Source organism: Equus asinus, chromosome 2 (genome assembly GCF_041296235.1).
Source record: "Equus asinus isolate D_3611 breed Donkey chromosome 2, EquAss-T2T_v2, whole genome shotgun sequence".
Taxonomy (NCBI): domain Eukaryota; kingdom Metazoa; phylum Chordata; class Mammalia; order Perissodactyla; family Equidae; genus Equus; species Equus asinus.
In genome coordinates, this window is record NC_091791.1 from 163,087,662 (window position 1) to 163,111,778 (window position 24,117).

Sequence of the window (24,117 nt, forward strand, 5' to 3'; positions counted from 1 at the left end):
TTAGGCCCCTTATTGTCAGTTCTGATAGCTCATTGTTCTTTTACTTTGTGATTTAGCTGACAAAGAGTTTATATTATGGATGGAATTGTCAACTCCACTATTTTATAGTCATTTAGGTGAGTTTTAATACTTAGAATTATCTTCAATCCAAAGTTTATTTGTAGAAATCTTTTTAAGCTTCTTATAAAGTTTTGGAGAACAAATTGAGTTGAAATAAGATAATATAAACTCTAAATCTCTCCAACCTGCTTACTTTGGCCACCTAAGCTATAATACACATCAATATGTTCAAAGCAAATAACTGCAAGGAGAACTGCTCTCAACCCATCTGTGCTCTGGTTAACTCACACCTTCTTCAGAAAACTTTAAATACCATATGTAACATGACCAGGTAACACACAGACTAATTGAGAGTACCGAAAACAATCTGTATTAAATATTAATATAGCATATTTAACTTATCTTTTCAAATTAAAATAGCATAAATAGATGCTGTCATTTTTTTCATACCTGATTATTTGGTCACAGCCAGCAGAAAATGTATTCACCTTCCTTTGGTACAACGGCATTACACAATATTTTTATTGACTGTCAGTCTTCTCTTTTAGTTCAGCTATGGATTCTGACCCAATAAAATATTCCTCCAGTCTCCATCCTAATAGTTCTTTACTTCTTGGTTAAATATACATCTTAAGTTACTGGCCAGGGCAAAATTCTGTGATTCTTTTCATATGCCTTCCCTGTCCTCAAATGTTTAATGCTGTCAATTTATATTCACTTTACTGTATATTTCCTGGTAGCAGGGATTGTATTTAGCATACACTTCTACTCCTGGCTTAATATCTTACTTTTGGTTGATTTATTGAGTGAATTTGCTTCCTATTATCTAACATCCTTCAATTTTCTAGTGTTGAATATGCTATCCTTTGATTTCCTCTCTAAAGAAAATTCTGGAGGACAAAATTTAGATGTTCTAACTAACTTCAAATTACTTTTCTGGCAGCATAAGTGCTTATGGTGTAGATATTGCCCCAAGAAATAGGGAAACTATTCACAACCAGTTCTCAAGTGGCTAAAATGAGGCCATGAAATAGATATTGAATTCATCAAGGCTCAAACCTTTTTTGGGCCCATACTGTGTGTCAGCAATCTGCCCGTGAGGATCTCAGAATCTTATTATTAATAACTGACTTCAAATAAACCAATGCTAAGTGTGATGATACAGGTATGCAATAAAGCAAACTTTGTTTTATGGAGTAGACAAATTTCTCACAAAAGAGACCACCTTTTCCAAAAGAGACAGCTGTGCTTTTAATGATAGGTACAAATACGCTATACATAGAGGCAAGAAGAAAAATCTAGGCAAAGATAATTATATGTAGGAAAGTATGGAAGCATAGAATATTCTGACATACTAAGTGAACAGAAAATAGCTAATATGTTTGAAGTAAATGATACATTGGTGGTGAAGAAGGGAGAGTTTTTGATGAGGACAAAAAGTTAGGTTAGAATAAGAACTTCAATATCAATAAATATCAATCAAGGTAGTTTGGAATATATGCTACAGTTAATGAGGAGCTATTGAAATGGTAAAATAGACACTATGAAAAGAATTGACTTTTCACAAGATCATGGTAGTAGTACTGTGAAGTAGGTGCTTTATTTTAATAATCTAGGTAAGAAATGATGGAAGTCTGATCTGAGCCCATGGAGGGTGGTAGAGAAGAGGGTATGGTGAAATCGCCAGGTAGAATTGCGAAGATTTGGTAACAGAGCATGCATGATTGATGACCGTATGTACAGAGTAAGTGGTAAAATCCAAAATATTATCTGCAGATTTTCTACATCAGAATAATATCAGGTAAGGACTTCATTTAGAGTCCCTGGTGGACTCTTTCCCAACAAAACAAACATTTGACTAGAGAAACTTATAAAGAACAATAATTTAGAGTCTCTGGAAATTACCCTAGGGCATACAGAAAATAGAGAAACATTCATTCAAGAGAATCTACTAAATCTTGTTTGGAAGAGGGAATCTGGCATTTTAGTCCCACCAATCCTTCCCTTCTCCCTCCCCTCCCAGTTTCATGGAAGTCCCACTCTGCTCTACTCTGGATGCTCTGCTCCAGGTAGGTGTGGTCAACAAGACAGGGACTCCCTCTCCTCACAGCTTCTAGTGTAGAGTTGGGCTTTCAGGTTTTGTCCTGGGTTAATAAGTCTTCTCTCTTTTCCCTGCCTTTCAATATGTTAGCATGTTCCACCGATAGAACCTGATAGAAATAAGTTTGCAAGGGAGTTTAGGACATGTAATATTCAGTATCTTAGTTCTCTACTGTAGAGAGGAGATGATAAAAGAGCTAATATGGGGCTGAATGTCAACAGACAAACATTCAGAATCATCTTCCCACTTGGTTACTCAGTATCCACATATACTATTCCACCTTTATTTAAAATTACAGGGGCTGGCCCCATGGCTGAGTGGTTGAAGTTCCATGTTCTCTGCTTTAGCAGTCCTGGTTCACGGGTTTGGATCCCAGGCCAGACCTACTCCATTCACCAGCCATGCTGTGGAGGCATCCCACACATAAAATAGAGGAAGACTGGCACAGGTGTTAGCTTAGGGCTAATCTTCCTCAGGCAAAAAGAAAAAGAGTGAGAAAGACTGGCAACAGATGTTATGGTGAATCTTCCTCACCAAAAAAAAAAAAAAGAAACAAAAAAACAGAAACAAAACAAAAGGAAAAATATTCCAATCAATAAAACTTGCTTCAGCCTAAAGATTAATTTATCCTGCATACAAATTGAGACATTCTCCTTTTCTTCTTAAAATAGAGAGATAAAAATTTCCATAGTTTCCTATATCTGTCTCATTGTGGTACTGGTATGTCTTCTAATTTAGTCATAATCCCATATGAATATTCTGTAACCTGGAGACTAAATTGTAATGTTAACCACCAATAACTCCTGGGTAAAAAAAATAAAAGAAAAAATGAATTTGAGATTTGTTAACAAATATTATACAAACACAATTACCATAATATGCAATTTAGGAACAAAAATATTCTAAGTTTCTATAATCATTTTACTAATGGTTAATGAGACTCAGTTAATATTTATGACTGTCTTCTTTTACTGTAGATTGCATTCTTCTTTTGTCTTCATCCAAAATCTCTGATGCTGGTGATTCTGTACTTGGTAGAGTGAACCAAATTTTTACTTTTGCTGAAGCTATGTAATTTTCATTTACTTCTACTTCTTGATATGCAAATACTGTGAGATACTAACAGAGAATCATTTGGGTTTTAGACATGGTCTTCCCTGCCTTATTTTGTCACAGCAATCTTAGTACATCTTGGTCACTGGGATCAATCTTCTTATCTGGTTTAATAAGCTCTTTTCTATTGAATCGGGGATATGGAGACAAATCACTGGTGAATTTTACTTTCAGGTCAATGGAAAATTGTTTTATCCTCTTGTTGGAAAGATTCATTTATTGGGAACTATGACATGTAAAGCAGGGGGAAGGAAACAAAAATTTATAAATGTTATTAAAACTTTGATACAAAAATATTTTTAGTTATAAAAGTATAGCTTTTGCAGTTAGAAGTAAAATCTAATTCTAGGTCTAGTACTTAGAGTTTCTGGGGCAAGTTCATTAGTTTTATAATGCTCAGTTTTTTATTGATAAAATGTAAATAATGTTCTCTATTTTCAGTGTTGTAAAGTTAGAGAAAACACATGCAAAGTGTCTCATACATGGTTAGAACTCAATAAATGATATTAAGAATATAATTTAGTTTATAGAAAAACAAAATTATAACATATATGCATGGTATTGTATTGGAATGGTTTGTACTTCGATGCACAAGTCAGAATGTTTTATTGCATATACGCTTGTGTAGGGAAGGATTATCATTTCCCCAACTGTGATTTATGTTTGGTACAAAATCATATTTCTCACTATTTTGGAAGACGACAATGATCATGGCAACAATGATGATGATGCCTTTGATGATTGTAATATTTCAGTTAAAAGGTTGATCTGGGACTCACATGCATAGTCTTTATTTTTCTTATTGCTTTCTTCATGTCTTTATTCCTGAATGTGTAGATGATTGGATTTAAAAGAGGAGTAAAAATTGTATAAAACACAGAGAGGATCTTATCTATGGAGATGCTGCTAAATGGCCATATATAGATAAAGACGCAAGGTCCAAAGAACAGTACCACCACTGTAATGTGGGCTGACAGAGTGGACAAAGCCTTGGAAGACCCACTGGAGGAATGATGCCAGACAGTAATCAGGATGATGCTATAGGAGATGAACAGAAAGGTGAAACAGAGCAGAGAGAGTAGTCCACTGAGTGCAATGACTAATAGCTCCAAGGTGTAAGTGTCGGTGCACGCAAGTTTGATTACCTGAGGCAAATCACAAAAAAAACTATCCACAACATTGGGGCCACAGAATGGTAATGTCACTGTGAAAACCATTTGGCTCATAGTGTGCACAAAACCAGTGGTCCAGGAGAGAAGTGCAAGTCCAATGCAAACACGATGGCTCATAATATTGTTGTAATGGAGGGGTTTGCATATAGCAATGTATCTATCAATTGCCATGGCTACTAGCAACATCATCTCACTTCCACCCAAAAGGTGAAGGAAAAACATCTGGGCCATGCAGCCTTCATAGGAGATGGTCTTATAGTCACTAATTAAGTCACAGATCATTTTAGGAGTAGCAAAGGAGGCCAGGGACATATCAATAAAGGAGAGATTGGCCAGTAGGAAGTACATGGGAGAGTGCAATTGAGGGTCAAATTTCACTACAAAGATAGTGATGAGATTACTTAATACAATGGCCACGTAGATAACAGAAAAAAATAGGAAAAAGAAAATCTGTAGCTCAGGAAACTCTGTCAGTCCCAGCAAAATAAACTGAGATACCATGGTGTGATTTTGCTTTTCCATTTGTTTGGCTGTTGGCTTATGTTACCTAAAATGAAATCAAAATAGATCGATGTCTGTGAGTTAAATTCAGAGACGAAATACATATTTACTTAACTTTGCTTCCTAGAAATATCATGAAATGTGCAAAAGAATCATAAGTATTGAACAACACTGATTCCCAAAATTTAAAAAGTAGACAATTTCTGAGTAGAAATTATGAGGAATATCTGCCATAAACCAAGATGGTTGAAGAAAATTGAGGCTGTCAACATGCAACTAATATCTGCACTAATCTTGCAACAAGTGAATACCTCAGTTGGTGATTGTGGAAATTCCCTGCCACCTTTTTAGAATTTGAGAGACAGATTTATTGGTCCTCCATAGGCAAAGAAGAGGACCCTCCCATCTTGAAATCTGTTTCTACACTGCATAATAGGAAGGGGCACTTAAATGAAGGAAAGGCCAAATGATTTTCTAATTAAGGAGCAGGATCAAGAAAAATGAAGATGAATAGATGGAATATAGACCATTGACAATCTAGGTCAGTTCTGTAGTTGCTGCTAAATGTCATATAAACAGAGATAATAAAGACTATGGGTCTTTAAGACACATGAATCTATAGTTGGCCAAATTGACATGGCCTCTCATGTTCTTTTTCCCTAAGGTGGAGAAGGCTCCAAATATTTGAGTCTTCTCCCATGGGTCCTGACTTTACCTCTGTGCCTAGGAATTTGGTAGATTGGGAAGCACAGTGCTCAGAGTTTGCATAAATGGATGCTTGTGGCAGGCTTCCCACTGCCTCACTTAACCCGCTTTCTCTGTCAAGCAGCTGAAGTCCAAACAGATCTGTTAAAATATCCACAGGGCCTGCTGGGTTGCGCAGCAGTTAAGTTCACAGGTTCCACTTCTTGGCGGCCCAGGTTTCACCAGTTCAGATCCCAGGTGCAGATATGTCACTGCTTGGCAAAAAGCCATGCTGTGGTAGGCATCCCATGTATAAAGTAGAGGAAGATGGGCATGGATTAGCACAGGGCCAGTCTTCCTCAGCAAAAAGAGGAGGATTGGCAGCAGTTAGCTCAGGGCTAATCTTCCTCAAAAAAGAACAAAATCCACATAAGGGGCTGCCCTGGTGGCGCAGCCGTGAAGTTCGCTTATTCTGCTTAGGTGGCCCGGCGTTCACCGGTTCAGATCCCAGGTGCAGACATACGTACTGCTTGTCAAGCCATGCTGTGTCAGGCATCCCACATGTAACGTAGAGGAAGATGGACATGGATGTTAGCTTGGGACCAGTCTTCCTCAGCAAAAAGGAGGAAGATTGGCAGCAGATGTTAGCTCAGGGCTAATCTTCCTCAAAAACAAACAAACACAAAAACATAAAAACTCCATATCCTTTACAGGGATATTATAAGTGTAGAGCTCTGATAAGCAAAGGAGAATCTACAGGGAACACATGTATATTGCTCTAAATGGGTAAAGCAGACCCATGGGGAATGACACGTATTTACACATGAATAATATTAGCCAGAATTTTTGAAACAAGATATCAAGAAAGATATGCTAGATATCTACAAAAGATAGTAACACAGCAAATTTAAGTGAGGTCTGAAAAAAAGGAAAAATAAAGGAAAAAACACAGGAGTTTATATCTGACCAAAGACCTCATTAATAGAAATAAATAGACACAGTGTAGGGTTAAAACATTTTGAAATGTTTGAAGAATGTGGAGAAGTGCAAGAATAATGTAATAAAGATCTCCATACTATTACTCAGAATTAGTAATATTTGTATTTTTATCATTTTTCTTCTCAAATTTTAAATAAAATAAAAAATACTGGCAGAGCTAAAGTTCACCTGTCATCTTACTATTTTGTGTGTGGCTTATAAAAAATGAATAAATGATATCCTGTCATAATAACATTCTTCAAACAAGTTTATTTTTACTGATGACTTGTTATTATAAAAGTTTGCAATTAATATATATGTATATATCCGTTTACATGTGAAAAACTTTTTCAAGGAATTAGAATTACTAGTCATTTTCAACTAATCAACAAATAATGCCAAATTCTCATCAAGAGAATTTAGTTTGCCACTTCCTCACAAATGTTGGTATTATTTAGCTCTCATTCTAACAACTACTTTTATTGTAGGAATGAAAAAGTGGTTCAATGTTAGGAAATCTCTTTACATAATTAGCAATATCAAAGAGTTAGATAGGCAAACAATAAAACAATTTAAAAATGACAACACAATACACATCCAATAAATAGATATATTAGGTTCATGAATTGTAAAAAAGCCAATTTTCTTTAAATTCATGTGTCTATTCAACATACTCCTCATCTGAATCCAAGCAGGATTTCTTTAAAAATTGAGAAGTTGACTATAAAATGTATATTGAAATGCAAAAGGCTGAGATGAGCCAAGACGATTTTGAAGATCAAAGCTAGATGATTTATATTAGTCACAAAAGTCTAAAGAAACAATGGAAAAATGAAATCATATGAATTGGCAATTCACAGACAGTAGAACTGCAAATATGTTTAAACACAAAAGTGCTCGACTTTATTAGCAATTAAAGAAATACAAGTTAAAATAACAAAATACACACTTTTATCTATTACATTAAAAAATAAATTCAATTTTGATCAGCATGTGAGATGGAGTTTAAGAATTCTCATATACTAAAGATTCTAGCCCTGGATGAATGCCCCCCAAAATATAGTTGGCATTTAGCTCCAAAGACTTCAAATCAGAGAATCATTTATTTTATATATAGCGATAAAAGAATTTTTAAAATAATCTGTAAATAACGTGAAGCTTGTGATAGAGAGTAGCTGTGCTGGTTTATCATCTAATACCTAAAACAGAGTTGCAGCAGCATTGAAAACTACGGTTGACAATTATAGATTTGGCAATCTATTATAGATAGACAAGATTAGAAATATATTCTATCATATATCAACTTTTGACAAAGCACCATCAGCAAGAAAGGCAGGAAGGTTTCTTTCCCCCTTCTATCCCACCAGCCCTTCCAAAGTGTCCTCTGAGAACTACTAGGAAAATTCTTGAAACGAAGCTCAATGAAGCAGACAAACCTATCTGATATTAAAATGAATTATAAAGCTAGAGTGATAAAATGATGATAGCTTATCTTTATAAGAATAGAGAGAAAAACAAATAGATGTAAGAAAACTGAGAGTTCGGAAATGGAGTTATATATTAAAAATATGCTGCTGAGGATAAATGTGCAGTTATTTGGGAGTAAAGAAGGCTGGTTAGCGAAACAGTCTTAAAGAAAAACAAATTCAAATATTTTAAATGTTTCAACAACAACAATTCAAACAGTAAAAGATCAAGATAAATATATAGGCTTTGTTGTATTTTATAATATTAGGTTATGATCATGACAAAGGAGGGGACTACAGAAAAAAAGTTAATAGATTATATTCAGTGAAGATGAGAAAACTCTCTATTATCTCAAAGCATAGTCAAAATTGTAAGAGACAAAAGCTGAACTGGAAAAAACAGCCACATATATATGTCCTTAATATCAAATACTTATAAGCCAATAGGAAAATTATAAGAGCTCTGTATAAAAAATAAATCAGGGTAAAATACAAAATGTTTGAGAGAAAACGTAAATGATATTTGAACATGTGAAGAACAGAATTTAATTTCAGTAAAAATATAGCTTTCACACATCATACACGTCAAAGTGTTTTGGTGATTTACTTTCGATGGTAGAATTATATATCTGGTTATATTTTTCCACAATTCTTAATATATCACAAATATTCTGTAATTAAGTATGTTTCAACTTTGAAATGGAAATCTTTTTAAAGAAATATTTTATTTAATAAAATACAAGCATAAAAATATCTTTAAGTTTTCTTCTCCATACCTTTGCTTGCTTGGGAAGTAGTGACTGAAAGTCACTGAGCGTCTGCTAGGATTTTTTCACTTGCCCTCACTTTCTTCAATCTTATTTTTGTATGTTCTGTTTCTAATAAAGGAGAAATCCCTTTTATTTTGAAATCGTATAAGACAAAGTGAAAAATATGTCAGTTAATGACCCTGGGAAAACTTTGCCTCTTATAAATGAATTCCCTCAGCAATTAAAAGGGCATGCATTTGGCAAACTAGATTATTCAGACTCTCTCATTAGTGTGCTGCTTTTCCCCAAAAAGAAGGGAGAGAAATAAGACATTGCCAACTGAACAATATACTCATGTTTCCATGTACAGACACTGATATAAAAATTGCCTATTTAGAATGTAGATAAATTTGAATTTTCAAAGGTCCAAAGTAAGAAGAATTTAGAAACATATGAGATAAGATTGGTTGTATTATATTTCACTTTAGTATAGAAAATTTCTTATAAAGCTTTGGTGACAGTAAACATCTTTCTTTAATCCTATCATCTGAATAAAAGTCAAGAGAACAATACCAATTTAATTGGAAATATTGGAAACAACTAATTCCTAAGAGTCACATCGCACAGACAGCTTTCTCATTTTCCTCTGTAATTAGTTCCAGTTGGATTTGTGAGCTCTGCTGCTACTGTATTATGCCAGAATAGTTAATGTTAAAACAAAAGAAATTTGCTGTTCTTCATTTGATCTATTCTGTGCCAAACAATAGCTAACTAATTTCTTATTTCTCACATTTGACTGATGTGTTTATTGTATCAGCAAATGGTCTATACAATCAAACATTTTGTCTAATTATGTTGGGATTTCAGTGAAAATCCTGGTCAACAGTGTCCAAATTACTTTGTTGTTCTTGTCATCTCTGAATCCATAAGTTCATACATTGATTACTTCACATATTCATAGTTTGTACACTTTTAAGAAAATAGCATACCTATTAAAGGGATTGATGTGTTATTTCCAAAACTGCCATAAGCATTCTTGTACATTTCTTATGTACCATAATCACTCATTTCTCTTGAGTATATACGTTGGAGCAGAATTACCAAATCATGGGGTAGGCTTGTCTTTTAGAAATTGTCAGAGTTTCCAATGTAGTTGTGCAAATTTACACTCTTACTGATGCGGGCTTGGCAAGCTGAGGAGGTGAAAGAAAGATTTCTTGGACTCTCAAGGTCTGGGAGTAGTGCTCCTTTATTCAGAGAATAGCATGGGGACAGGACCCATGGGCAGTGAAGAGCTGCAATGGATTGACGATAGGGCTAAATTTATAAGGCATAGGCATGTGAGTTATTTCTTTACTAAACAAATGAAAGATCATGTAAAAAAGTCATCAGCATGGTATCAGTGCAGGTGCTGCCTGGTTAGCCGGTGGTCATATAACCTTGGATACGAATCAGGTTGAACCAAGTCAGGACGTCCTATACTTCCCAGAGGATGACATAGATTGGTATGTAGGCCAGGACGCCACGGGCTTCTCTCCCTGGGGGATCCTTGATCCACATCGCTGCCAGCAATGTTCAAGAGTTCTGGTTGTTTCACATCCTTAACACACTTTGATATCATCAGGCCTTTTTACTTTTAGCTTTTTTGTTTGGTATGTTGCAATAGTGATTGTGGTTTAATTTGTATTTCCCTGATTTTCCTTTTGGTGAAGTATCTTTTTAACTCTTTTTCTCCACATCTTGTGAATACTTGACAACTTAGGTGAAAGAAGCAAATGTTTTGAAACCACAACTTATACTGCTGACGAAAGAAAAAAAAATGTTGATGTTGTATATCTGTTAAGGAAATTAAAACCACAATTTAAAATATTCTCTATACAAAAACACAAGGTATAACTGGCTTCACTGATTAATTTTTTCCAAACGTTTAAGAATGAGATAATATAAATTCTATCAAAGGAAGAAGGAATACTTCACAAATAGCTATATTAGTCTATAATAAATGTGATATTAAATTATGAAAGATGTGAAAATCTAAGATATGAAAAATGTATGAACATAGAGCAAAAAGTCATAAAGAAAATATTAAAAATCGAATATGTAAAGTGTATTATGACCACGTTCACTTGACATTTGAAAAGTAATCATTGTAATTCATCAAACTAACAGAATAAAGCATAATAGCGTATAATCATAATAATTGATGCCTAAAAATCATTTGATAAAATTCAATCACTCATTTATAATTAAAAAAAAAGAACTCTCAGTAATCTTTAAATAGAGAGAATTTCCACAACTTGATTAAAGGTAGCAATAAAAATTGTCAATCAATACTATATTTAGGGTTTTCCCTCTGAAAACATAAACTTTCTCACTTTTCTCTATCTTCCTCACATTCATAGGGAGTGTGTGTGAGAATGTGCGTGTGTGTGTGTGTATGTGTGAAGTTTAGGATTAAAATTTTATACATGAAAATGTCTTTTAAAGGAAAATCATAGATTATTGTAAGTTACACTATAAAAACAGAAAGAAATAAAAAGGAAAATTCCTGGCATTTAATAAAGCTATCCCATAGGTATATATTGTTAGTTGCACTACTAAAAACAATTTTAATTAAACGTTTCTTGTTAAATATTTGTCTACTTTCACCCACTGACTCTATCTACAACTTTACTATGGCCTTCATAACATGTGTTATGAGGAATATAAGGTAATTTGTCCGTTTTCGAGGAGTTAAAATATTGTTTGGCGAAAGAAGAACCACAACATTAGAAATGAGAAATATAGTATTAGAAGGAGTATGCCTAACTCTCATTTTAGTGTTTATTCTATTTCAGAATATTAATACCTGACATTAAGACCTGCCACCCTGCTGTGTTCACCGAGACAGCAGACCTACCTGCTGTTTCCATCAATCTCTGTACCGACAGAGCAGTCTCGCGACTATTGTAAAAGGGACATTTCAATCATATGTGAAACATCCTGTTTAAGGTATATAACCTTCCTTCGGGAAGAAAGTCCCCAGGCCATGGTCGTCTCATTTTAGCTCAGAATAAACTCATCCCAAATTTTCATTTATAGATTGGTTATGGATTATTTTCATCAACACACCTAAGGCACAGGATATGCATGAAAAATAACTGAGTGGTAGAACACATGAAATGGACCATAAATACAGTGGAAATTGTGCGGGTCTCATGTCTAAGGAAGGTTCCATTATGTAGAAGACAGGTCTTGAGGTACACTGGAGGATTTACTTACATAGACAGAGGAATTTGTGTGGCTAAAAAGAAGAAAACAAGCAGGGATACAAAAAAGTGTATGAGGAATGCAGAAAACCATGAAGTTGTTCTTACTGAAATAGAAGTTGAATTTTTGCGATGTTAGAAAATAGTATTGGATTTTTAGGGTGGATGAGGGGCTGATTGTAAAGGCAAAGGAAAATTTTTGGATTCATAAGGTAGTTATTTAAATATAGTTTTTTTTTAAGAAGACAATGTTCTGATGAAAAAAGAAGTTTTATAAATAATGCTAAATTGCTAAAAATAAACTATACTTGTGGGGGGATTACAATATTCATCATCTAAAAAATTGGATTCCATATAGCCATAAAAAATTATGAATTTCTATGTGCTCATATGAATCTATTTTTTAACATATTGACAAACTCAAAGAAAATATGCATATAGAGTAAGCACAGCTGTCATAATAAAAAGGTTACAAATGTAAACATATACTAATATTCACAACACACAGACTAATGTGTTATTTTTCTTTAAGGCTATCCAGGAAATAAACTGGTAAAAGTTAGTTATCCTTCTGTTATGTGTGACATTTTTTTTTGGTCATTTGTATAAGCTACTTTTATTTTTTTAAGTGAGTTAAGGGAAAATAAATACTTCTAACTAATTTTTTTTAAAGTTGTTATTCTAGGGCGCCTGCCCAGTGGTGTAGTGGTTAAATTTGCACACTCCACTTCAGGGGCCCAGGGTTCGCAGGTTCAGATCCTGGGCGTGGACCTACACACTGCTCATCAAGCCATGCTGCGGTCATGTCCCACAAACAAACTAGAAGAAGATTGGCACAGATGCTAGCTCAGGGACAATCTTCCTCACCGAAAAAAAAAAAGATTATTTTATTTCTGTTTACAAATACTTCAACATCCAATTTGACATTTAAAAATAAATATGATTAAAGTTTCCAATTTCTGTGGCTTTTGCTTTATAACTGATTTTAATCTAGATCCTGAATATACATTGCATTGTTCATTCATTCATTCAACAGATAGTAGAGGGTCATATACTATTCTAGAGGTTAGAATAAGTATAAACTACATATATATTTGAAAACTGTCCTGCTCTCTTTAAATGCAATTTTAAAAATTAGATTTCACAAAGCATTAGTATGTATCCTTAAAGTATCAGACATAAAGATCAAAGGAGCTATAACCTTTCCAGACATGGAAGTGAATAACTTTACATACTTGATGTAATTTAGTACTTCACATCACTCCAAGTTTCTCAGAGAAGGAAGTTGGCCAAAAGATATGTTTATATAGAGAAAAATAGACTCACCATTAGATAAATGTTCCCACAGGGTTGTCCCAAATAAACAGCATACAGCATTATCATATTGCTTCTTTCTGTTTCTGTAGATTGGGAGAGTAAATGGCAGGGAATTAATGGGAATATAGAAAAAAGAGATGCAAGCCTATTCCTAGGATTCTGATAGGGCACCTTCACACGAAAGTATGTTCCTCCTCTCTAAGTAATCATGGCACAAAAAGAAGGTTATACTTTGTTTACTAAACAAGGTCTGTAAAAACCATTAGTGATGAAAGTGATTTTTTTAAAGCAGAGCCAGTAAAACAAGTTTTGCAATAAGCATGGTCTGATGACAAAGTTATGGCATAAATTTAGATGATTATACTGAAAGAACTGTATTTCTTTTACCAACATAAATCAGTTACCTCAGGCTCTCTCATTTTGTCATTTTTGAAGCCTGGGATAAATAAACATGCACAATACAACCAGTGATCCTCTGTAATAGCAAATGGATGAATACAACTGAAAATGCAATAAATTCAGTTACATTTGGCTGTGGACTTTCTGCATCCTTTGTACTCCTTGCCTAAAATCCTAGAAGAAGCATTTGATGTGAATGATGTTAAATGTTGAGTGAACAAATTACATATGTATGTATACACAGAGAGAGTTTGGCTCTTAAAAAGTGTGCTGTGAGAGATTGTGTGCAAGAATGGAGTCAGGGAAAAAACGAATAGAGCAGGGAAAAGAAGAGGTACATTTTTCAGGATGTAAAATCTTACATTTAAGACTTAAGGTTTTAACTTATAGTTCTTTACCAGAAGCTATTTCAAAATATAGCTCTTGAAAATTCTGGACATATTGCCACATTTATCATTTCCAGCTTAAAAAACTAATATTATTTTGTGAATATAGAACCTAACATGATCATTATCTTATTAATAGAGATCTTTGTAGCACCAAGAGGCATTCAAGTTTACAACCTATATAATTGTGGTTTCACGTACTGTGGGGGTTTTTCAGAAATGTATATTTTAAATTTTATTGACCATTTGGTATACTTCTCTATGCCATTTAGCAAATCACTGACCACCAAAATTTCCCAAAGTAGATTTCTCAAAATTTCCCAAAAAGGGGTGCTTGTAAATGCAGGTATCCTGTCTGAGCAGCAAAATTGGACATCAACATGAATCATCCTTTCTGTAAACACAATTTTTTTTTTGCCCCTTATTCTCACTCATTTTGATTATTATGTGATAAAGTTGACAACATGGAAAGGTCAAACTATTCAGTGATATCTGAATTCATTTTGCTAGTACTTTCCAAATCTCAGAATCTTCAGATTTTATACTTCTTGGGATTCTCTGTGTTGTATTCTGGGATTGTATTAGGAAAACTCCTCATCTTGGTCACTATGAGCTTTGACTCACACCTTCACACACCCATGTATTTTCTGCTTATCAATCTCTTCTTCACTGATATGATCCTGGCTTCTTTTGCTACCCCAAGGATGATTGTGGATTTCCTCCAAGAACAGAATGCCATCTCCTGGCGTGGATGATATTCTCAGATGTTCTTTATGCACCTCCTAGATGGGAGTGAGATGATGTTGCTTGTAGCCATGGCAATAGACAGGTATGTTGCCATATGCAAACCCCCATTACATGACCATCACGAGCCCAGGAGTGCTCACGGGGCTACTGTTATCCTCCTATGCAGTTGGATTTGTACATTCATCTAATCAAATGGCTTACATGCTGAATTTGCCCTTCTGTGATCCCAATGATGTGGACAGCTTTTTCTGTGACCTTCCCCTTTTCTAAATCTTAATGGTCTACAAATCACGTCTCATACCAAGAGGCAGAGTGAGTGAGTGGCATAAGGAAGGAAGTGGTACAAGGAGAGAAGCAGCTTGCACTTGCTAATATTATCAGGGTGAGAGTTTCTGTACTGTATGCGGAAGGTAGGCAGCATTTTGAGAGAGGGCAAAATGATTCCTCCTAACAATGATTGTTGACAAATTTCACACGACAAGTTGAGAAGAATAGATTATATTAAAAATAATGGTATGGATGGGGCCGGCCTGGTGGTGCAGTGGTTAGGTTTGCACGTTTCACTTCAGCAGCCTGCGGTTCGCCAGTTCAGATCCAGGGTGTGGACCTAAGCACTGCTTATCAAGCCATGCTGTGGATGCTGTGGCAGGCATCCAACATATGAAGTAGAGGAAGATGCGCACAGTTGTTAGCTCAGGGCCAATCTTCCTCAGCAAAAATGAGGAAGATTGGTGGCAGATGTTAGTTCAGGGCTAGTCTTCCTCAAAAAATAAATAAAGAGTCTGATGAGAAATTAAGTAGATAACTAGGCTACATATTAAAGTCTTTGAACATCACAGTCTTCTGAACTAGGTGTTGTTTTTAACCCTGTTTTTAGGTACGAAGGAATTAAGACAGAAAGGTTTCATAATTATGTAAGTTTCCACAGCTAACGAGTAGAAGATTTTTAGAAATCATACACCTCTTTAGAATTCTATACTGTTTCTAATAGTGTTACCCAAATTCTGGAAACCGCATTTATAAATAACCTCATTCCACAAATCCAGAAAGAGTTTAAAACATAACGGCTGTAAAACTGAGTCCATAGACAAACAATGCAAAGCCTAATTTATTGCTCTTAAATACTTGAGATAAAGAAAAGTGATGTAGAACCCTTCACCTGTGTGACGCCTCTGCTCACAGGTGTTGAAGTTTTTGAAAATGACCACATACAACAAATTTCATGAAATTTACAAATAATGTTGATGGAAAAAGCTAAGTACAAAACAGTAAATAATTTATAATTTTACTCATAGAAAGTCTAAACAGAGGGGTAGAGGGTAGAATAGTGTCCCTCAAAATTCATGTATACCTGGAACTTCAGAACGTAACCCTATTTGGAAATAGGGTATTTGCAGATGTATTTAAGTTAAGGAACTAAGTGAGATCACATTGGATTAGAGTGGCCCATAAATCCAATGAGAGTGCCCATAAGAGACACAAAAGGACACACAGATATAGAGAGAAAAAGCCATGTGAAGATGCAGGTAGGCAGAGATTGGAATGATGCTGCCACAAGCTGAGGAATCCTGGGGCTACCAGAAGCTGGAGGAGGCCAGGAAGGATTCCGCCCTAGCCTTCATAGGGAGCATGGCCCTGCTGACAACTTTATTTCAGACTTCTGCCTACAGAACTGTGAGAGAATAAATTTCTGTTGTATTAACCTGCAGTGTTTGCGGTAATTTCTTATAGTTAGCCCTGAGCTAACATCTGCTGCCAATCCTCCTCTTTTTGCTGAGGAAGATTGGCCTTGAATTAATACCTGTGCCTATCTTCCTCTATTTTATATACAGGATGCCTGCCACAGCATGACTCGATAAGAACTGCTAGATCCGCACCCAGGATCCAAACCTGAAAACCCGGGCCCCCAAAGCTGGGCGCAGGAACCTAACCACTATGCCACCTGGTGGGCCCAAAACTGAATTTTGTATGACAAAAAAAATTAAAGCTAAATACAAACTTGAACTATCAAATTAACATAAAAAATAGAATGTTAGATGACGGAAATTGATGGCAAGAAAGTGGAAATAACAAAACTCCTCATGCAGTGTTACTGGAGGGTAAACCAATTTGGAGAGAAATTTGACATTATTTAATGAAATTAAATATATGCATACACTACTGCCGAGAAATTCCTTTCCTGCACACACTAGTGCTCAGAAACTGGCAGCTGTCCCTTATAGGCCTGTGGTGAGGCCCATGTGGATGGACCCTGCCACAGAGCCTCAATGCTCCTCCATTCCTCCATGTCATATTGGCCCAGCTTAGGTGCCCATGCCATTTCAGCCACCAGCCAGCCTCTGGGGAGATTTGGGACTGGTGAGGGAGTCCCCTTCTAAATCAGCCCTTCCTAGTAAGGCTCATGGCTCCACCTAGAGGAGGAATGCCAGTGGTGGGATATGGAGGAGGCCCAGGACAGAGCGGGAACAGAGAGACTGGAAGCCTATTTTGGTACCTGCCTCCACTTCATGGGGGAGGACGCCCCTCTGACCATTTATCCTCAGCAGCCACTGTGCCCCTTGGAAGCTGTTGCCTTCTCAGAGAGCTCAGTCTCTGAAGGCCATCCCCTCACTCACCCCTGTTGTGCTCTCAGCTCTGGCAGAAAGTCAGCCAAGCAGTTGCAACACTGATTATGGTCCAAGTAGAGACCTTGCCAGTTTCCCTAACTCCTAGACCAGCAACTGGCTCACCTAAGATGAGACACAGAGAAGTTAAGCAACTTTCAAAGATCATACAGCAAATCAGAAGCAAAGCTGGTCCAGGACTCACCCATTTAATTACAAACCTGGGATTCTCTGTTCTTTGTGCCTTCAAGCAAAGATAATCGGGAAGATCGTGCCATTGGTGGAGGCAACATTTGGGATGCATTCCTGCTCTGAAGTCCTAGGAAAAAGGAACCTTTCACTGAAATGGGAGCTCAACGCTCACTAAGGCAGCCCATTTTCCCTTTCATCGTGGGACTTTTGCGTCCTTCTTAACTATTACATTTTTTTTCTTTTTACTCCCCTGAATATTGACCCTCAGAGAAAACCTGGCACAGATACACAATATGGTAGAGCAAAAATATGCTATAGAAATCACTCCAAACTAAAACACTGAAACTTTTAAATTACCCCAAGCTAAAACACCACTTTATCGTAATGCCTAGAAAAATTTGTCTCATAGTAAATTTTCCTCCAACTTCACCTATGCTGGAGTCTCTCTGAATATCCAACTGTCCCTAGGAAACACTGAAGTCTGAAAAAGGTAAATATACCTTGCTTTCTCCCTTTCTGCTTCTTCCCTTCCTTCCTTTCTTTCTTTCTCTTCTGTCTGTCTGTCTTTATTTCTCTCTCATTTACTTCTGACCTTCAAGGAAATCTCTGTCAAAACATTAGCTGAAGACACACTAAAAAAATCATATATTGGAAGAATACACATGACAAAGAATATGGATTTTATAAAAATAATTCAGAAAAGTCACTATTAAACCCTAGGTTAATTGATTTATTTCCCTTTATACTGATGGGTTTCTGTACTAAATTAAGGAATGATGGGAAACTGTGTTGGTGTTAGTTAGATATAGTCTGAATGAGTGAGTGTGTGAATGAGCAAATGAGTAAGGAAGGAGAAGATAGCCTGACTATGGCCAGGAGAAGTCCTGGAAGGAATTGAGATTTTCAATTCCAAGGCAAGCATTACAGAAATGGTTGTACAACTCCAGAAACTCACTAAAAATTATTATTGATTTTTACATTTAAAATAGGTAAATTTTAGAGTCCGTAAATTATATCTTAATAAGAAAAAGATTCCAAGTAGGCTTATATGGGAAAACTCCAACTCTATTGCTATTTAGGAAGAAATATGTTGAGCTGAATATCAATTGGAGGAAAAGATGAGATTATTCTGAACCAGATCTTCCCTATGATTCACTTAATGATAAGCATTGTAACAATTTATATCATAAGATTTTTTTGAGAAAAAGTTTTTTCTTACTTTTAAATGATGAAAGTAAAAATATATCCTCACTATAATTATAATGCATAAGAAGAACATTTATAACAAAATACATTAATAATATACTACTCTTCATCCCTGTTAGCCTGCAAAGTATCAGTCTATACTGTTTTCGCTCTATTTTCATATGTGGAATTTGCTGATTACAGCCCATATTTTCAGCCTTTTAAAATATTTTATAAGTGAAGTCTGTCACATTTGTATGATCTGTAAATTTGATAATTATGTCTTATCCAGGTTGTGTGGTCTGCAATTAGAGGCTGTTCTCTCTGATGGCATAGATTACCACTTTAGACGAAAACTTTGTCTAACTCTGCTATTATTTAGATCAAATTTTCCTCAAAGATATTATCTGAGAATATGACAAATGCCATTCTATAACTCACATACAACACAATATTGTCACTCTCCCCAAATTACTAAACAACCTGCATAACTTGAGGTCACGATCTCCCAGCTACCTTATATTTATACATCACCCCAAATATGTTCTACACCCAGAACATGCTTTTTTAGCTTAAAAGAATCTTTCTCCTTTTAACTTTACCATAGGTAGAATTTACTTCTTCTCTTGACTTCAGAAGAGACACATGTTTAGACGTTTAGGTGTTTAGATAGATGCAATCACACACCAAATTGACTTTGCTAGATTTTGTTTTGTGTTTGTGTGGGTAAATGGAGAGAAAAGAGAGGGGAGAGAGACTTGATAATGTGTACGCAATTGCCTTTGTTTTACATCATGACTTTTCTTTTTTGCAATTCAGCTTTAAATTCTTAGCTCTGATGCTTAAAAACAATCACCCATTGGGCAATAATATTGACACAGATAGAGAGAACATCATACTATTCAGAAAATCTTGATATTTTCAAACCTTCTAAGGATTTTTGGTTCACATTCTGTACTTGGTTTATTCCACATTTTCCTATGGACAAAAGCTAGAGAAGGAAGAAAATAAAGCTTCCTCCAACTTCACCTGTGCTGAAGTCCCCCTGACTATCCAACTGTCCCTAGGAAATGCTGAATTCTGAAAAAGCTAAATATACAGGTTGGTGTGGACTTGGTTTTAATCTCCAGGTGCTGTATTTTATATTTTCTCTTATAAATTAAAAATTACATTCAGATAACACTTAGTATATCACTTTCATGTGCCTGCCAGTTGACAGGCACTTTCACTTACATCTCTTTTCTTTATATAGATTCAGAACAAAATTTGAAACCTGAGATAATGGACCTGCAGAATTATTCCTTGGTGTCGAAATTTGTGTTTCATGGAGTCTGTACTTCAGAGCGTCTCCTAAAGTTTTTCTTTATATTCTTCTCTGGAACATATAAACATGATATGCTCCAAGAGAACATGAGAGGGAAACTTAATCCAGTACTCATGTTTACGAAAGACTTCCCTTGTTACTTCAATTTTTCTCTAATTTCCTAGCATTCTGGATTCTGTCCTATTACCACACACACACACACAGTGTGTTTAGCAAAGAACAAGTTGTATAGTAAGTGCTCATATAAATGCTAGATTCCACAATGTATTTCTGACTTTTTAGAACTACCTAATCGGCTCATATCCCATCCCCAATAACTGCTGAACTCTCCATCTTGCTTTGGGCAGATCCAGGAAGATGGATGCAGACCATTGCACTATCAGTTTATGTGCAGAATTCCGTGGAGTTTAGTTGTCTGGACTGAGTAAGCATGGTTGCTTGATGTGTTAGTGAAACTTGAGTGAGAGTCACCAGTTTCTGCTTTCCACAAACTATGGGCTTTTGCAGGAAATTTGGCATTGACAGTTCATAGGAAACCATAGATTCCAAATAGAGGAAATTTCTTGAATTTTTGAGGAAGCAGAAAAATAAAATTCCTTTTCTTATTTGAAATAAAATAATTTAAATATATAATACAGTGTTTCTCGAGTTGAAATTTGAAGGCTGCCTATGTTAAAATCACATAGGATGCTTTAAAAAATGCAAATAATATGGTTCCATCACTGATCTGCTGATTTTGAATTATAGAAACAAGCTCCAGAAATGCACTTTTTACTATAAGCTGCTTTAGCTATTTCTAATTCACAATCATTACTGAGAATCACTGAATAATTGTTGACATTATCTATCTGTAGGAGTAGTTGCTTTTAAGGGATGATTGGAAGGATTTGCTTGTGAGAGAACTCTCCATTAATGGACTGAAGTGTCTTTTCAGAAATATGTCACTAGGATATGTTAATTAAAAAATTGTGGCCTCATAAAATACATTGTTTATCTTCATAAGAGAAGGTCAGTGAGAAGTTTCTGTGAAGTTGAAGGCATTTTAAATATTTCTTCTTGTCTTTAACAGCAATCATTAAGAGGTCAGCTATTTTTTATTCTAATTCTTGGTGATATATCAATGTTTTCCTTTAAGATGAGTATTAAAATAACTCAAAATTATTTTGTCTAAATAATCTTATAATGCAGGTCATTTCTAAATGGTAAATTCTCAAAGGAAACCCTGAAATTTAAGGATTTCTATTTGAAGTAAAATTCTATTCCTATACATGAGGAAACTATTTTTTCATGTCTTTCTTTTCCTCTTTAAGCTCAGATGCAGTTTGAAGAAGAAAAGTTTAAGGAGACTTATATAGAAAGAAATGGACCTTTAACCATTGGCTTCCCGGATGTTGCTTTCTTCCTCCATCAGGAGGGACCTGTGGAGCTTGCCCAAGGAAGTGACTCACTTCTGCAACTCTGAGGTTCTCTTTAAGGAACACCTTCTCTCAAGTTTCCAGTATTCAGAAATATTACTTTCTCTCTAGAAATAAAATGTTTGTGTTATATACTTTTGGTGTTACATCTGCATTAAATCTGGAGGATTTTCACTTCTATCTTTATTAAATCCAGTCCATTTCCACTTACTGAAATTGAATTTAGACTCTTCAGAGAAAGGTATTTTGAAAACTAATTTAGAGACTTAAAAAAAAAATTCTTTCTCTTTGCATCTCTTTCTACTTTGGTGCTTGTCCTGTCAAAGCTAACTGGCTTGGTCTTACCATATTCTCTTCTTCATCTCCTCAACTAAGGATATTCATCAAAGTCTGCCTGAATTTTCCTTCTCTCTGCTGCAGCCTGGAAACTCTCTCACAGCAAAAAGGTGGGCAATTGTAGGATTTACTTCATTTGTTTCCTATCTGTGAGGGACCATTGTCATTCTTCACTGCTTGTTGTCCAGGATTCTGAGAATTGTTGTTTCATGTATTTTATGTCTTTACGTCATTTCAGATGGGAGAGTAAATCCAGTCCCTGTTACTACTCCATGCATCATAGTTTTAGTGCCTTTCTTTTAATAACATTTTCAATTTTTGCATTGCTAATGTATTGAAATACACCAGACTTTCAAAAACTTATTTTAAAATACAGATTTACAGGTATTTAAAAAATAGTGCAGATAAGTTGGTCCTGTGTACTTTTCACCTAGTTTATCTCAATGCCTATAATTTATATAACTATAGTACAGGATCAAACCCAGGTTATTGATATCAGAACAATGTATATATGATTCTGTGCCATTTTATCACTAGTTAGCTTCATGTAACCACCAACCCAATTAAGACATACAGCTATTCCATCACCACAATCATGTCCCTCATGCCCATTCTTGCCATCATTCCTAACCCCTGACAGCAACTTATCTGTTTTCTATCTGTATAATTTTGTCATTTAAAAAATGTTATGTAGGGTCAGCCCTGTGGCCGAGTGGTTAAATCCACGTGCTGGCTTCCCTGGCCAAGAGTTTCACCGGTTCAGAACCTGGGCGCAGATATGGCACCACTTATCAAGCCATGCTGAGGTGGCATCCCACATAGCACAACCAGAAGAACCCACAACTAGAATACACAACTATGTCCTGGGGTGCTTTGGGGAGAAGAAGAAGAAGAAAAAAAAAGATTGACAAGAGATGTTAGCTCAGGTGCCAATCTTAAAAAAAAAAGTCAATAAAAAATTATTAAAAAAGTTATGTACATTAAATCATACAGTATGACTTTCTTTCACTTAGCATAATGCTCTTGAGGTCCACTCAAGTTCTTTTGGTATCAAAGTCTAGTCCTTTTTATTGCTGAGTAATATTCCATGGTGTAGATATTTTACAGTTTGTTTAATCACACACTTATTGAGGGGCATTTTGATTGCTTCAAGTTTTTGATTATCTCAAATAAAGAAGCTGAACATTTGTGTCTAGTTTTTGGGGTGGATATAAATTTTCATTTCTCTGGGATAAATTTCGGGAGTGATATTTCTAGGATTAGCATGGCTATGCTATTTCTAGGATATTTCTAGCAGCTGTACCACTTACAATTTCACTGCAACATACAAGAGATCCAGTTTCTCTGCATCCTCACCAGCATTTAGTATCATACAGTATTTATCTTTCTCTGTATGACTTATTTCAGTTAGGATAATGCCCTCAAGTCCATCCATGTTGTCACAAATGGCAAGATTTTCCTTCTTTCTCGTGGCTGAATAATATTTCATTGTGTGTGTATATATATATATATAAATATATATATTTCATTGTGTGTATAGCTTGTTTATTTGAGATATTTCTTTTTTCTTAAAGTAGGTGTTTATCACTATAAAATTCCTCACTAGAAGTGTTTTTGCAGTATCCCATAGGTTTCCATTTTCCTTTGTTTCAAGATATTTTTTGACTTCCCTTTGGTTTCTTCTTTGACTGTTAGTTGTTCATGAGTGTGTTGTTTATTTCCACATATTTTTTAACTTCCTAGCTTTCCTCATGCTATTGATTTCTAGATTCATACCATTGTAGTAAGAAAAGACATGTGGTATGATTTCAGTCTTCTTAAATTTGCTAAGAAATTTTTTGTGGCTTCTCATATGATCTGTCATGGAGAACATTGTGTATGCACTGGAGAAGAACATATGTTCTGCTTCTTTGGGATGGATTGTTTTATATATGTCTGTTAGGTCCATTTGGTCTACATTATGGCTCAAGTCCAATATTTACTTGTTGATTTTCTGTCTGGAAGATCTATGTACTTTTGAAAGTAGGGAGTGAAGTGTTTTACTATTATTGTAGGGTTGTCTATTTCTCCCCTGAGATCCGTTAGTATTTTCTTCACATATTTAGGCACTCTGACGCTGAGTGTGTATATATTTACAATTT

At 35.3% G+C, this 24,117-nt stretch overlaps 1 protein-coding gene across 1 annotated transcript; it reads right to left on the minus strand.

The window, feature by feature from the left end:
• LOC106833423 (olfactory receptor 4K13-like) lies at positions 1-4,968 on the minus strand. The gene is made up of 2 exons (XM_014844613.3): positions 4,050-4,968; positions 1-8 (listed from the first exon to the last, which is right to left on the minus strand). The coding sequence occupies exons 1-2, from the start codon at positions 4,966-4,968 to the stop codon at positions 1-3; spliced, it is 927 nt and encodes a 308-aa protein (XP_014700099.2).
• Between the last annotated feature and the right edge of the window lie 19,149 nt (positions 4,969-24,117).